This window comes from Azolla caroliniana, unplaced genomic scaffold (assembly GCF_043228905.1).
Source record: "Azolla caroliniana isolate FFs.n. ecotype wild unplaced genomic scaffold, voAzoCaro1.0.p SCAF_9, whole genome shotgun sequence".
NCBI lineage: Eukaryota > Viridiplantae > Streptophyta > Polypodiopsida > Salviniales > Salviniaceae > Azolla > Azolla caroliniana.
In genome coordinates, this window is record NW_028230444.1 from 17,192,314 (window position 1) to 17,205,094 (window position 12,781).

General features: G+C 37.8%; 1 protein-coding gene across 1 annotated transcript; it reads right to left on the minus strand.

The window, feature by feature from the left end:
• Positions 1-3,708: 3,708 nt before the first annotated feature.
• On the minus strand, positions 3,709-11,347 carry LOC147860290 (uncharacterized). The gene is made up of 3 exons (XM_087324399.1): positions 10,855-11,347; positions 10,352-10,550; positions 3,709-4,030 (listed from the first exon to the last, which is right to left on the minus strand). The coding sequence occupies exons 1-2, from the start codon at positions 11,299-11,301 to the stop codon at positions 10,407-10,409; spliced, it is 591 nt and encodes a 196-aa protein (XP_087180525.1). The 5' UTR covers positions 11,302-11,347; the 3' UTR covers positions 3,709-4,030; positions 10,352-10,406.
• Between the last annotated feature and the right edge of the window lie 1,434 nt (positions 11,348-12,781).

Here is a 12,781-nt window from a genome sequence, read left to right on the forward strand (position 1 = left end):
GTAAACCTCTACCTTGTCTCTCTTTCACTATTCACCCCTTTGAAAGTCAAGGTAAATTTTCAAATGTTGTCACTTGTATTTTTTTGATAATCCAATCATGCACTCATATAAATATGAAGCGGAATGTGTAACTCCCTTTTTTCTTACTGGTATAGTGAAGGATGCAATGAGTGGTACGTTTTTTGTTTACGTTGAAAGGGAATACAAAGGTGGTGTGTGTAGGTAATGTGTGTATCTCTATGGAAACTTGTGCTTAAAGAAATAGTAATCATTAGAATGAGAGAATACATCCATTTCTGACACCTAAAACAATTTCTAGGTGAAGGTTAAGAGAATGAATTTGTTATGATGAAATAGCGATAGATTGGAAAAGAAATTTGAATGTGTATCCAGTTATTATATGTAGGTAAATCCAAAGACTCGTGTCCAAATCCTATGAGGCCAGATTGGTACGCATTTCCAAAGCTCGAGGCTTCAACCCACACCATCTCCCATCATGTTGTTTCCATCTTAATCAAAAAATAGTAAATATTTACTAGAGTAAGAATATCAACATGAGATATTTCTTAAGTTTGGATAGACTTAACAATTTGAGGGTTTGGGAGTAACCATAGGTTTAAGGCTCTTATCATTACAATGGTTACCTTATGAATGCACGCAAAGGCTATTCACACATACATAGCAATACCTTTCTTTGTGTACTTTGTGTCTAACATCGTGACTTACAGGCTAGTCATGATCAAGTTTGACTCTAAATCACATTTTTGCACATTGATATAATTTGTGTATATTCTTAGCTTCGACACATGCTACCATGGGACAAGTCACTACTAAAACTCAATAATTATCAAGTCCAATCCTCACTCAATCATAAGATTTTTATATACATAAACATAACTTAGAACCTCGCGCACCAGAGACGGGGACTGCGTGTACACGTTCATGATATAAAAAAAAAAGGGGCAACCATTGTAGATTTGCTCTATATATCGAGAGTGTTATGTTGATTTCCATCCACACTCCATGGCAATCTATGTATACTCTAAGCTCCTAGTACAATATAATACACATATACACATGATTGTAGATGGCAATGCACATGAAGGTGACCCCACTCCAATGGGATGGGATAGGATGGGTTGTGTGTATATGTGTGTATGTAGTGCATATATATACATATATGCAAGCAATGCCCCCATCACCTCTTCTCCCTCTTCCATGCAACACAATCAACAAAAAGTCTTTGTTATTTTATATTCAAATCATGGACTTGGGACCCTCTCTCTCTCTCCCTCTCTCTCTCAGATTAGATCAGATCAGATCAGATCAGATCCCTGCATTCTCCATTCTCTGCTTTGCTCTCTCTCTCTCTCTCTCTCTCTCTCTCTCTCTCTGCACCACACGCATAACTATGAGAGAATTGGCACATTTCTTGTCCTCATATTAACACGATATTGGTGCAACCACGAGTGAGGATGATGGTGATGGTGGTGATGGCATTTTGGCCTCACTCATGACTTAACTCTAACGAGAGAGAGAGACAGTGAGACAGAGAGAATGTGTGTGTTTGTTTGTAACTCACTACATGGTGTCTAGTTTATACATATAGTTGAGAGACCACAAAGGAAGACCAAGAGAGGGTAGTTATCTAATAATGTGTGAGTGTGTGTGTTAAATGGAGAGATTGTCCAATTCAATGGCATCGTCATTATCATAAACTAATCGTGTTTGTAACTAATCGTGTTGTTTGTATGGGCTCACACTTCACCAAGAGACAAATCAAAACAACATGCTCCGACTAGAATCGAGAGTGTGGTAAAGCTCTAGTAGAAGACGAAGCGGCATTGCCCCCTTCATCTACATCAACTTGAGAGAGAGAGAGAGAGAGAGAGCAAAGGAGAGTGACATAGAGAATGGGCAATTGTCAAGCCACTAACTTGGATGTGGCCATTGTGGAGTGCCCAACTGGAAGAGTAGCGAGATTGTCCAATGTCCACGACATCTCGACTGCTCAGCACCTCATGTCTGATTATCCCAACCATTTCGTCACCCTAGTCGACATTAGTGCACCCTCTTTCATGAACACCTCCCCTTACATTACCAATCACCAATGGCATGGTTTCCCCAAACCTCATGTCGTGCCACCTCCCATTCAACTACTTCCACCGGATGCGCCCCTTCGCATTGGTCATCGATATCGTCTCGTCAGCTTTGAAGGTACAATCTCTTCAAGCATCAAGTCAACTTAAATTCTCTAAGAATTTCGCATAGTTAGTTGTAGGATCTTAAATCATAACCTTCAAGTCAACCATGATAATGTTCAATTAGTCACCAAAGAATCTATCAACCATTGTAATGTTAAATTAAGTTTTTGGCATCAATTTTACGTAGTCTTGTTTAAATGTGGACGAGAATGGATCATACTCTAGAGGTTAGGTGCTTTATAATGTATATTTTCATAGTTTCATGGTATGCAAGATCAAGAATCATAGCAATACTCATTTCTTTTCATTTATTGGATTGCCATATAGAACAAGATGTGTTTATAAGCACGCTCGTGAAATTAATTTGTTAGAAAAACTTGCAAAATGAACTTCATATGATCCTACTCCACTCACACTACATTGTTTATCCTTTTTGCCTACAGAAGTATTCACTCATTTCTCCCGAGGTGGTGCCTCAAGCAATATAGTAAATGTAAGTGCAACACGTGTCCCTAACAAGGTTGTGCACCTTCAGTCTAGCAAATTAGCCACAATGACCAATCATGTAGTCAAAATAGGGTGTTGAAACCTTGGTCCAGTTTATTATACTTCAATTTCAAATCTTACATAGTTATGGACCTTCAAGTTCATACATTTCCCTCCCATGTTTTATATTGACCATGTAATGTTGTGTATAAAATAATACATTCTTTGTGGCTCACACAATCTTATGACAATGATGATCATTATAAACCTAAAGTTTTAGTATTTGGTTAACTATTATCATTTGATTGAAAATGAGAACTTGAATACAACAAATAAGTGTGTTCAATTTCTGCAACGTCTCGCATAACTTATCACTACTGTAATTTCTGAAGCATGTTGAACTACAAATAGAGAAGTTCGCAAATAAGAACTGTGCATGGAATGACCTGAAAATATTATGAAGGTACAAATAGATGAAAACAAATCTGGTTATGTATAACTTCTCCTCAAGGCTCTTTCTCATATCCAAAACCATATCATCATGGATTATGATTATTTTAAATTGGAATGGAACTGCCGTGATAAAAGTATCAGAGAATGCTAAAATGATATCTTATTAGACTACCATCTGTTTTGTGAAACCCAAGTTTGGATGATTGTTTTGTAAAGAATATCCCCGAAAATAAAAAGTAGATCCCTAGGAAATGTGTTCTAAGATGATCATAGAAAAAGCAAACAAATGAGAAGTGATTGTGAAATATTCTGTCAATATTTCGAGAGGGAGATTCTGCGAGCAAGGGAGAGTGCTAGGATGTCTCACATCCTATTAGACCCCCCAACAAACAAATACTAAAAAGTTTGAATAATTAAATTAAGAGATGGTTGAATTGGAAGGGAAATCTCTATTTTTGAAGGAGATTTTTCCACAGCTTCCAACTTCTAAAGATGGTTACCATACTCGCAAATAATTCCGTGGAATCTAGAGGGAAAACAGACATAGTGAAGAAGGGAAAGTTCCGATAACCAAGAATGACAATCGTCAATGCAGATTGCAAGTGTTGAAGGTCTTGAGATACAAGAACTCATTAAAGAGCAACAACGTATATACAAAAGATATAACTATCCACTAATAAGTTCTGGCACATCCAGCGAATAATAAGATGTCCTACTGAAACTAGTGCACAGTTTATCCTTTCTGAATATAGGCTGGCAGAAAATTGCACTGAATAGAGCTCTGACTGGATGGATATACTTTTACAGCTGACAACTCACTAGGCTGATGTAAAGAAGACCTTCCATTTTCGTCCACGTAGGTACAATTATTATTTCTCATCTTTACCCTGCCAACAAGGAAGAAAGATCAATTTGAACACAAAAATTTAGATTAGGATTGCTCAGGCAAAACATATGATGGCATCCTCTTAACTATGTTAGTCCCTACTGCTACATGTCTTCCCTACTAAGATCATTTTCCTTTTGGTATCATAATATATCAACGCAGAGTACAACGCACATATGAGGGCTTCTCCAACCTGGATTATGTTAAGGGCCCTCATTGTTACATGTAGATCCTACGTATCTTCACGACTTTCTTTGCAAGTGATTTTGTGAACTCTTCTACCTCTAGCTCACAAGCATTAGTTCAAATTCAAAACATTTGTACTGTACATGCAAGAACGGCATATGGTACAAAACCAAGCAATGATATGTCTCAAGATGAGAGAGACGTTTTGCACAGTGGTAAACCAAATCTACCTTGATGTTGCAATGAACAAGTGCAAGGACATGGATTAGCTTTTGTAGCTCTACTATGGATTATAGATTCACTAGAAATACAATAATATAATTTACCAAGCATGGCCACTGGCCACATGCACATGTAGCTTCTAAAAGGCAATATATCACAGCCAAAAACACTGATCACAATTTGCCACAGCACTAGCACCTAAAAACAGACATGCAAGGCAAAATTTCAGTAAACCCTATGTGGTGGCAGTTCGAGGTTTTTCTTGCTCCAGCCTTCCAGTATATGGTTCATTAACTTTTCGAGTTATGTGGCACAGACCCATAACTACATGAATTGACATATGTCCACAAACTGGAATACAATGCTGCCCAAAATTGCCACATACAAAGCTGATCATGTCTAGGGTTTAATGGGCCTCTGTTTCCCTCGGGCCATGTAAGAGTAATAATGAAGCAAAATAGAAATAAGATCAAAATAAAAATAGAACGAAAATAACACCTACTGGTGACATATCCCCCATTGAAACAATGAATAACCTAGATACGTCACACACTATTTTTGACATCCAATCACTAGTTTAGGTCAAACTACATACATGTTTCCAGCAAATAACACTGACAATAAATTAGACAATCCACATATAATTGTGCTTGAACATTTATTGACTTATATTGAAAACTATGAAGTATTCTAACTTAATCAATAACGACCACTACAGTGGGTTCTAATCAAATGCCTCTAAGCTAAGCTATAAAAGCTGAGGTATCAGTCAAACTCTTCCATTCCCATAAGAGAGCATATCTCCCACAAAAGGCCTAAGAAGCCTCAAGTAGAATATGTTATGTATGTATCCTTCAACCTTCAAGCATATTTCTGAAATCCTGAAATGTCCATAACAACAGATACTCTGGTTTGTAAGCAAGCATTCCTTGCCTTCCATTTCCCGTAACACTGCTTTTTCAAAGAAAAAGAGTACCCAATCATCACCAAGTGCAAACACGAGTTCACAAACAATGATAGCGTACAAGTATTTATAAGTTTAGTCAACATCTTGGTCATTCTTACCTGCCCCAAAAATCTTATTCCACATGTGGAATGGGTGGGATTTATTAATCTATACATGGATAGAACCTGCACAACACAGAAATACAAATGGGAGAATGGAAATATAATCTGATGTCTCCTAAGCAAGCAAATATATATACAACAAATGCCTTGAAGTGTGACAAAACCTAAGTAATAAGGTTGTCTCTGTATAGATGGACTACGTTAAACTAATGCATTAACTCCTTTAACGCCGACTCCATTGACAATTCAAATGTTCACTTGGCACTTGTTAACACGAATAGACCCCTCAAGCATCTATCAAACTGCCCAAGCTCCTCCATTTAGAACATTTCCTCTTAGACACATATAGACTCTGATTAACACTTTTACAAACAAGTTGTACTCAAAGAGGAGGTAAGCAACCCCAGATCCAGATACTAAGTTCTGTACAAAGAGTTCCCCCAGATCGAGGACCAGCTTAGAGGAGATAGAACACCATCATATCAGACGCCATGACTTGACTGATGAGAGATTACAGTAATCCAGACTCATCCCTCTTAAATCCAGGGTTGAATGGCTTGTGGCCATCAACTTGGAGCCTGAGGCAATGTTACCAGGGTTTATGCCCCATTCTCACTCACCTAAAACATCATCACATATCTATTTTAGGTCTATATTGATGGTCTATATTATTTATTACTTATTTTGGTAAACAGGATTGTCTATAGCTATACCAAAAACCATAACCATCAGATTTGCTGGATGGCCTATTGCTGAAGATTATACAAAAGTAGTACGTTAGTACAGCAACAGTATTTCAGTCAAGGATAGGTTAGCTAACGGAAGCATTCCACTAACTCTTGAAGGTATGTATGAGCTCTGCATTCAATATATGCATTTGTTCCATCTTATCCACTAATTCTAGATTATCTATCCATGATTTTTCCTTTTGCCTATGGTGAGTGTGTGGATATCTTTGCTCCCATGTAAACCTTCAAATGTAACATTATATCCTTGAATTATCAATGAGTTTGTCTTTGTTCAATTAGATTTAGGGCCTCCCTCTTTCTTTTTCCCCAAGTTTCTTCAGTTCCTCCTCCTTTTCTTTGGGTTTCCCATATTTTACCTTCTTTTCCATGGCCGCTTTATGACTTTGGCACAAAGCTTTGGTGATGTTTGTAGGAACATTATCCAGATTGAACAAGTCAACACATCCCGAATTCATAACTCATTCAGTTCCTCTTTGTGGACATGATTGCCCCTTGTACCCTCCCTTTGGCATTCTTCCCATCGACGAGAAGTATGAAGTTTTGACAAATTACTTCTATCCTGTTGGCATTGCGCTCAACTCAGCCATCCCAATTTGTCTTCTTTTCTTCATGGGCCTTCTTGTCCTCAATGTCGTCCACACTTAAGTTTTTTTTCGATTTTCATCCCATCATCCTCTCTTCTCTAAGTCAAGCACTTTGTGGCTGGGGAACATGGTTCCAGTGATACTCATGATGCATCAACTTTGCTCCACTGATACTCATTGACACATCGATCAGACGTCCTAGCTCATCAATATCCAGGTTTTTGACCTTATGGATGACTGATTCTTCCTTGTGTTGAATCTCTCTTGTCCCCTCTTTTTTCTTTTCCCCGTTTTCTATATTTGCCCCACAGCCTTCCTGTTATCCTCATCCTCTTTCTTATTTAGTTCCATTCTTGTCCCATAGTGTCATGATGTGGCATGTGCGAATGGAATAAAACAAAAAAAAGGCCTGTTGCAGAAAGGCTTGGAATTTGATCGAACAAGTAAGAGAAAATATGACAACAAAGCATAGCTTAATAGTCATTCTTAACAAAAGGGCCAAGGGTTCAAAACCTGCTCAAGGTGACCAAAGGAAAACTGAGCTACAATGCATAAGTGACAATAAGGAAGCATGCAATAAATGTGAATAAGTTGACATACATTTTGTTGAAGCAAAAGGATAACGATAAGTGCATGCTCAAAAAGAAAAGGCATTGGTGCATTCTAAGAAGAAGATGCTATTTTTATCTGATAACAGAGTTCGTGGAAGTTATTAAATGAGCAACTTATAATCCACACACTTATTTTGTGATTGTTTTAAGATTTCTTTACGATTGAAAAATATATGTTCCAATTGTTTACTCATGGCTTAAAATTTAGATAAAATGTGGAACCTTCACAAAAGGAATTGACCCAACACCCTACGTTATTCAGCACCTTACTTGAAAATTAATTCTATCAAATTACAAGACCCAATGAATATGACATTACATGAGCTTTTGGAACTCCAACAATATCATGACATTCTTGAATCCTATGTTGCCAATATGGAAACACATGTTGAGATAAAGGATGGCCAAACTGGTGAACTTTCCTTTGTTTTAAAGGCATTAGAAGGGAAAAGAAAAAAATAACCGAGGAAGCAATTTGCACTTGGTTGGGTCGTTGGGAGTCTCATTTTGAGCCTCACCCTAAGCCTGATAGTACGAAAATTGTACAGGTTGCACATGAGTTAGGTGGAAAGATGTCACCTTGAGGCACAATCTTTGTACTACAAAGAAATGCCCCATACTTGGGATACCTTCATGGACATCCTTAAATTGTTTCTACATTCACCTTCTCAACTTGATGCCACAAAAATGCAATGACTCTCTAATAGCTCATTTCATTCTCTTGAGGATTACATTCATCATAGTTAAATGCAAACTCAAAAACCACGAATTGAGGGAAAAAAATGGTTTAACGTTGTTGAGATTGTAACTCTATACATGCACACTTCAAAAAAGGATTGTAATAAACTTGAGTTACTAGAACCAGGGCCAACATCTTTCATTGGGGTAAGCACTAACTGCAATGAGGAATCTGGTCAAAACTGTAAGCGATCATATGCATATTAGTGCATACAAACAATGACTTTGTTCATTCCTTGGTTTTGTCTACAAAAATCTCTTCGTAATTTTTCGTAATTGATGACACAGTTTATTGATCTTTTAAAGGGTCAAAAGTGTAATTCTACTAAACCAATTTCTTAGAATGACTTTACGAGAATGTTTTACCATTCTCAAGGAACATGTATGTGTTGTTCCTACACTTCTGCACTTACCTAAATGATTGACCCTTCGAAACCTTGTGAAGTTGAAACCAACGCTAGTAATTATAAAATTGGCATCATTCTATATCACAACATCATTTTTCAGATTAAGAAACTCGATTCTACTCAACATCAGTATTCAGTTCAAGAAAAATAACTTTTGCTGTCATTCATGCAATTAAACCCTAAGAAAATATTTTTTTATGGAAATTGTTTTGTGGCCACAACAGGTAATCAACATGATCTTGTTGTTGTAAAGGCAAATGGGCAAATATCCTCCAAACCTTTGAGTTTCCATTTGTTATCGCAATGGTTCAATAAACACAATTGTTGATGCTCTTAGTCATATTCATGAAATTAACATTCTTCAATTCACTAATTAATATCTAATCTTCTTCATCGACTTTGAAAACCTTTGATCGCAACCCTATCACTCCCTCATCCCATTTCATGTTAAGTGTTTGTAGATCTTTCAAACCATAAAGTAAGCTGATACTTTTTATTTTCACCTTGAAAATTGTTTTTTTGAGAGAAGAGGTTTGGACTTGATCCAGTCTCGTTATTATCAAATGGTCGCATGCTCCTAATATATATGTTCATGATATTTAGTCATACACCCGAGTGAAATTGCTAGTGATGAGATTTTTGTTTGCCCTTTGCAAGGTAAAAAGTTTCAGGCTGAAAATAATTTGAAGATATTGAATAGTATCTCTACATGAACTTCATGGTTTATTGGGAGGACATACTTTGAAAGGATGGTAAGATATATATTAGAAGACCTTTCCTAAACTTAAAAGGAAGAAAGGTAGCCACGAGTTCTTTTGGGTTTTTCCCTATGTAAACCCAAACCAAATTACATAGGCGCCGGATTTCTTATTGACTAATGTCCACCAAAAGTAGGGTCTCTATGCTTTCCCAGTATCATTCACAAGCATTTCCACCTTTGGCCCCTTTATCTTGCCTAGAGCTCCTTAACACTCCACCTTCTCTAGTTTTCAGTATTTTGGAGCTATTATATTGTTTTTATGGCTTTGTTCCACATTTTCTGATCCTCTTTTTCTCCTTAAAGCATTCTGCTAACATTGATTCTAGCCGTTTTCCAGGCAACATCCACAAGTTTCCTTTGGCTTTAATCCTTTATCTTATACTTCATAATTGATCTCAACAATTCTCACGTCATTCTTTCAAGCCATTGTAATTGTTTCATCTCAATGAAGTGAATCTTGATTGTAAGTGAGGAATGGTGAATCCCTCATGGTTTCAAGAGGTGAGTGTGGATCACATGTCCTTCAGGATGGACACAATGTCTTGGAGAGAAAAAAGTTAGAGCTGAATATATTGAACATAAAAAAGGCAGCAATGTGGTCACAAGAATGATAACTTTTCTTTTTTTCTTTTTATCTAACTGATCAGGCACCAACATGGCGCAGAGAATTACAAATTGGCATTGAGCTTTTAATCAGATGAAGAGACTATTATATCTCACAAAAATATCCAACAAAGTTATTGAAGGGTAACTATTGTCATGGAATGGATAACAATGCTAGAAATGGGATATTAATACCATCTTCATGCTTCAAGATGGAAAGAAATATGCAAGATAGAAGTGTGTTAATTGCACTATAAAGTTAAAACTTTACAACTCACCTTTCAGGTGACCACTTGTGTGGTGCAAAAATACAAAGCAGATTCATCTGATTAGCAAAGAGAACAGACACACTAACACATATGAACTATGAAACAAAATAAGTTAAGGAGTTTACCTCAAAGAATTGATTGAAGGCTGCAAAGAAGAACAAAATCAATCTAAATGTAAATCTATTCTTCTCTTTTAGGTCGATTTCGAGTTCCGACCACAGCAACATTATCTGCAGGTTCACTTTCCTCTGTTGAATCCTCATCATTTCTCTTGCCATCAGGAAGAAGTCTCTGGGGATTAAATCGCTTCTCCCATTCCTCTGCCTGGAACAACATAAAGGACGAAGAGACGAAATCAAATGCCTTTTTTTACAATAACCGCTAAAAAAAGGAAACGGAATTTCAAGGTTTTTGGATGCTCAGGTATAAAAGAAACAAAGCAATGCAACGGTTTCTCAAGGTAAAGATGAATGATGACTTTTTCCTTATTTTCTCCTTCAACTTTACGGTTTAAGATAAGGAAACGGAATATCTGTACTAAAAGAAGAAGCAAATGTCTTACCACTGCCAAAACCTCTGATGGTAAAGATTGAGTAGGAAGAGAATGAGAAGACGATAAAGTTCATACCTCTGCTAAAGATTCTGCTTCAAGCTTCCGCAGGAGGACCTTTCCTGTAATGGCGGCTCCTCCAGCAAGAAGTAAAGGAACAACGATGGAAGCGATAATGGCGTTTCGAGAAGCAGGTTTTAATGGAGGCTTCTGCTTTTTGGCGATAGCATTTATCTCCAAGAAGAAGTGCTTCTTCGCATGTTGATTCTCTTTCTCTGGGGAATAATCAATCGAAGAAGAAGAAGAAGGGAGCTTGCATCCACTGAGGAGAAGATGGAGTGATGGCGAGAGAAGAGATGCGGCGGATGAGGGAGAAGTGGGGCTTCTTCTGCAGAGCAGGGGTGGGAGATGGCTAGATGATGGAGTTGAGGTCTTTCTGCTGCTGCTACTGCTGCTGCAGGGGAGAGGAGATCGCCATGGCTGAGGAGAGAAGCTTATCGTCTGCATCATCGCCTTGGACTCCATGGCTGGAAACAAAAACAGGAACGGATGGCTCTCGATTTTGCAGTACATACATGCATAACATAGATATTGAGAGCTTTTTGCGTCCCGCCGGATTCGAACTCGAGACCGCATGAATTACACATTTATTTTTGGCCCCTCATTTATATACATACATACTTTGGTCTCCACAAGTACATGTATATATATGTACCAATTAATAATTAGTCTACCGCCAATTAATTAGTAATGTCGATAATTAGCATAAATATATCCCAATTAATAACTCCTCCACTGCAATTAGTGCCTCGCGTGTTCTGCTCTCGGCTACCTCCTCTGTACTCTCGATCTCATCTCGTGCATCATCCATGTTGTGGTGTCCTTGTTCTGTCCCAAGCCCAAATCCCAATCCTAAAGAAGGCGCCACCCTGGGTTGTCCCAACGGCCAATGTTTGGCCTATATGAGGTGGATCATTCCTTGTTTGTGTTCATTCTCAATTTCACCGTTTTGGCTCCAAGGAGCATGGAGTTCTCTCTCTTCCTTAGTTGTGTCCCGACTCAATCCCAACTTCAGGTTTTGGTTTGTCCCAAATTGGGGATTGTTGTAAGCTACGGAATATAATATATGTACATGTTTTGTGTCGCAACCTTTTGTTTTCGCTCACTTCTTATTGTGTTTTAAGCCACACTTCCCTTACTCCAATATTGGTCCCATAAGTCTTAGTTGGATTGTTGTAGGCGTGGCTCGATGGTGGAGTGTCGATCATTCAAAGCGATGGGTTCGAATCCCTCCTTTTGTGAAAAAATCGACATGGTCCCTTTGTCACTTAAGTTCACACCGGAAATATGGTTTATGCTTCATCTCAAAAGGAGAACATAATAAGTAAACTCAAACAAGATAAATTAAAATATTTATAAGCATTTAAAAATCCCATAGTTCACAGTACATGTTTTGGGGAAATGAATCGAGATTGTCCAACATTTGAACCCTTTGGCATAGGATAAGAAACGATTTTAATAAGAGAATATTTTGAGGAATATCCTTGATTTGGAGCATCAAGTATATGCTTCCTCGTATTGGTCGTCATATGCCTCCTATGTGACCTCCTCATATTGGTTGTCATAGACCTCCCGTGTGCCTGCCCTCCTCGTATTGGTCGTCATAAGCATCCCGCATGCCCTCCTCGTGTTGGTCGTCATAACCCTCCCACGTGCTCTCTTGATCCGTTACCTCATGTTTTTGTTTGTTGTCAAATCCTATGTATTCAAATCCCAAAACTTGTGAGCATGACAATGGTCTCTCTTGCTCATTCTATATCTTTAAGGAGCTCTCTTGCTAAATAAAAATAGTATTCTCTCTTTTAAACACGCACCATTACTTTTAAGTTTGAGCATGCACTTTGTCCTTATCTCTGGGCACTTGGGTTTGGCAAAATGTATGTTGATCGACCATTCACATTTACTACACACTTTCTTAACATCACCCATACGTTGTATCTCATAA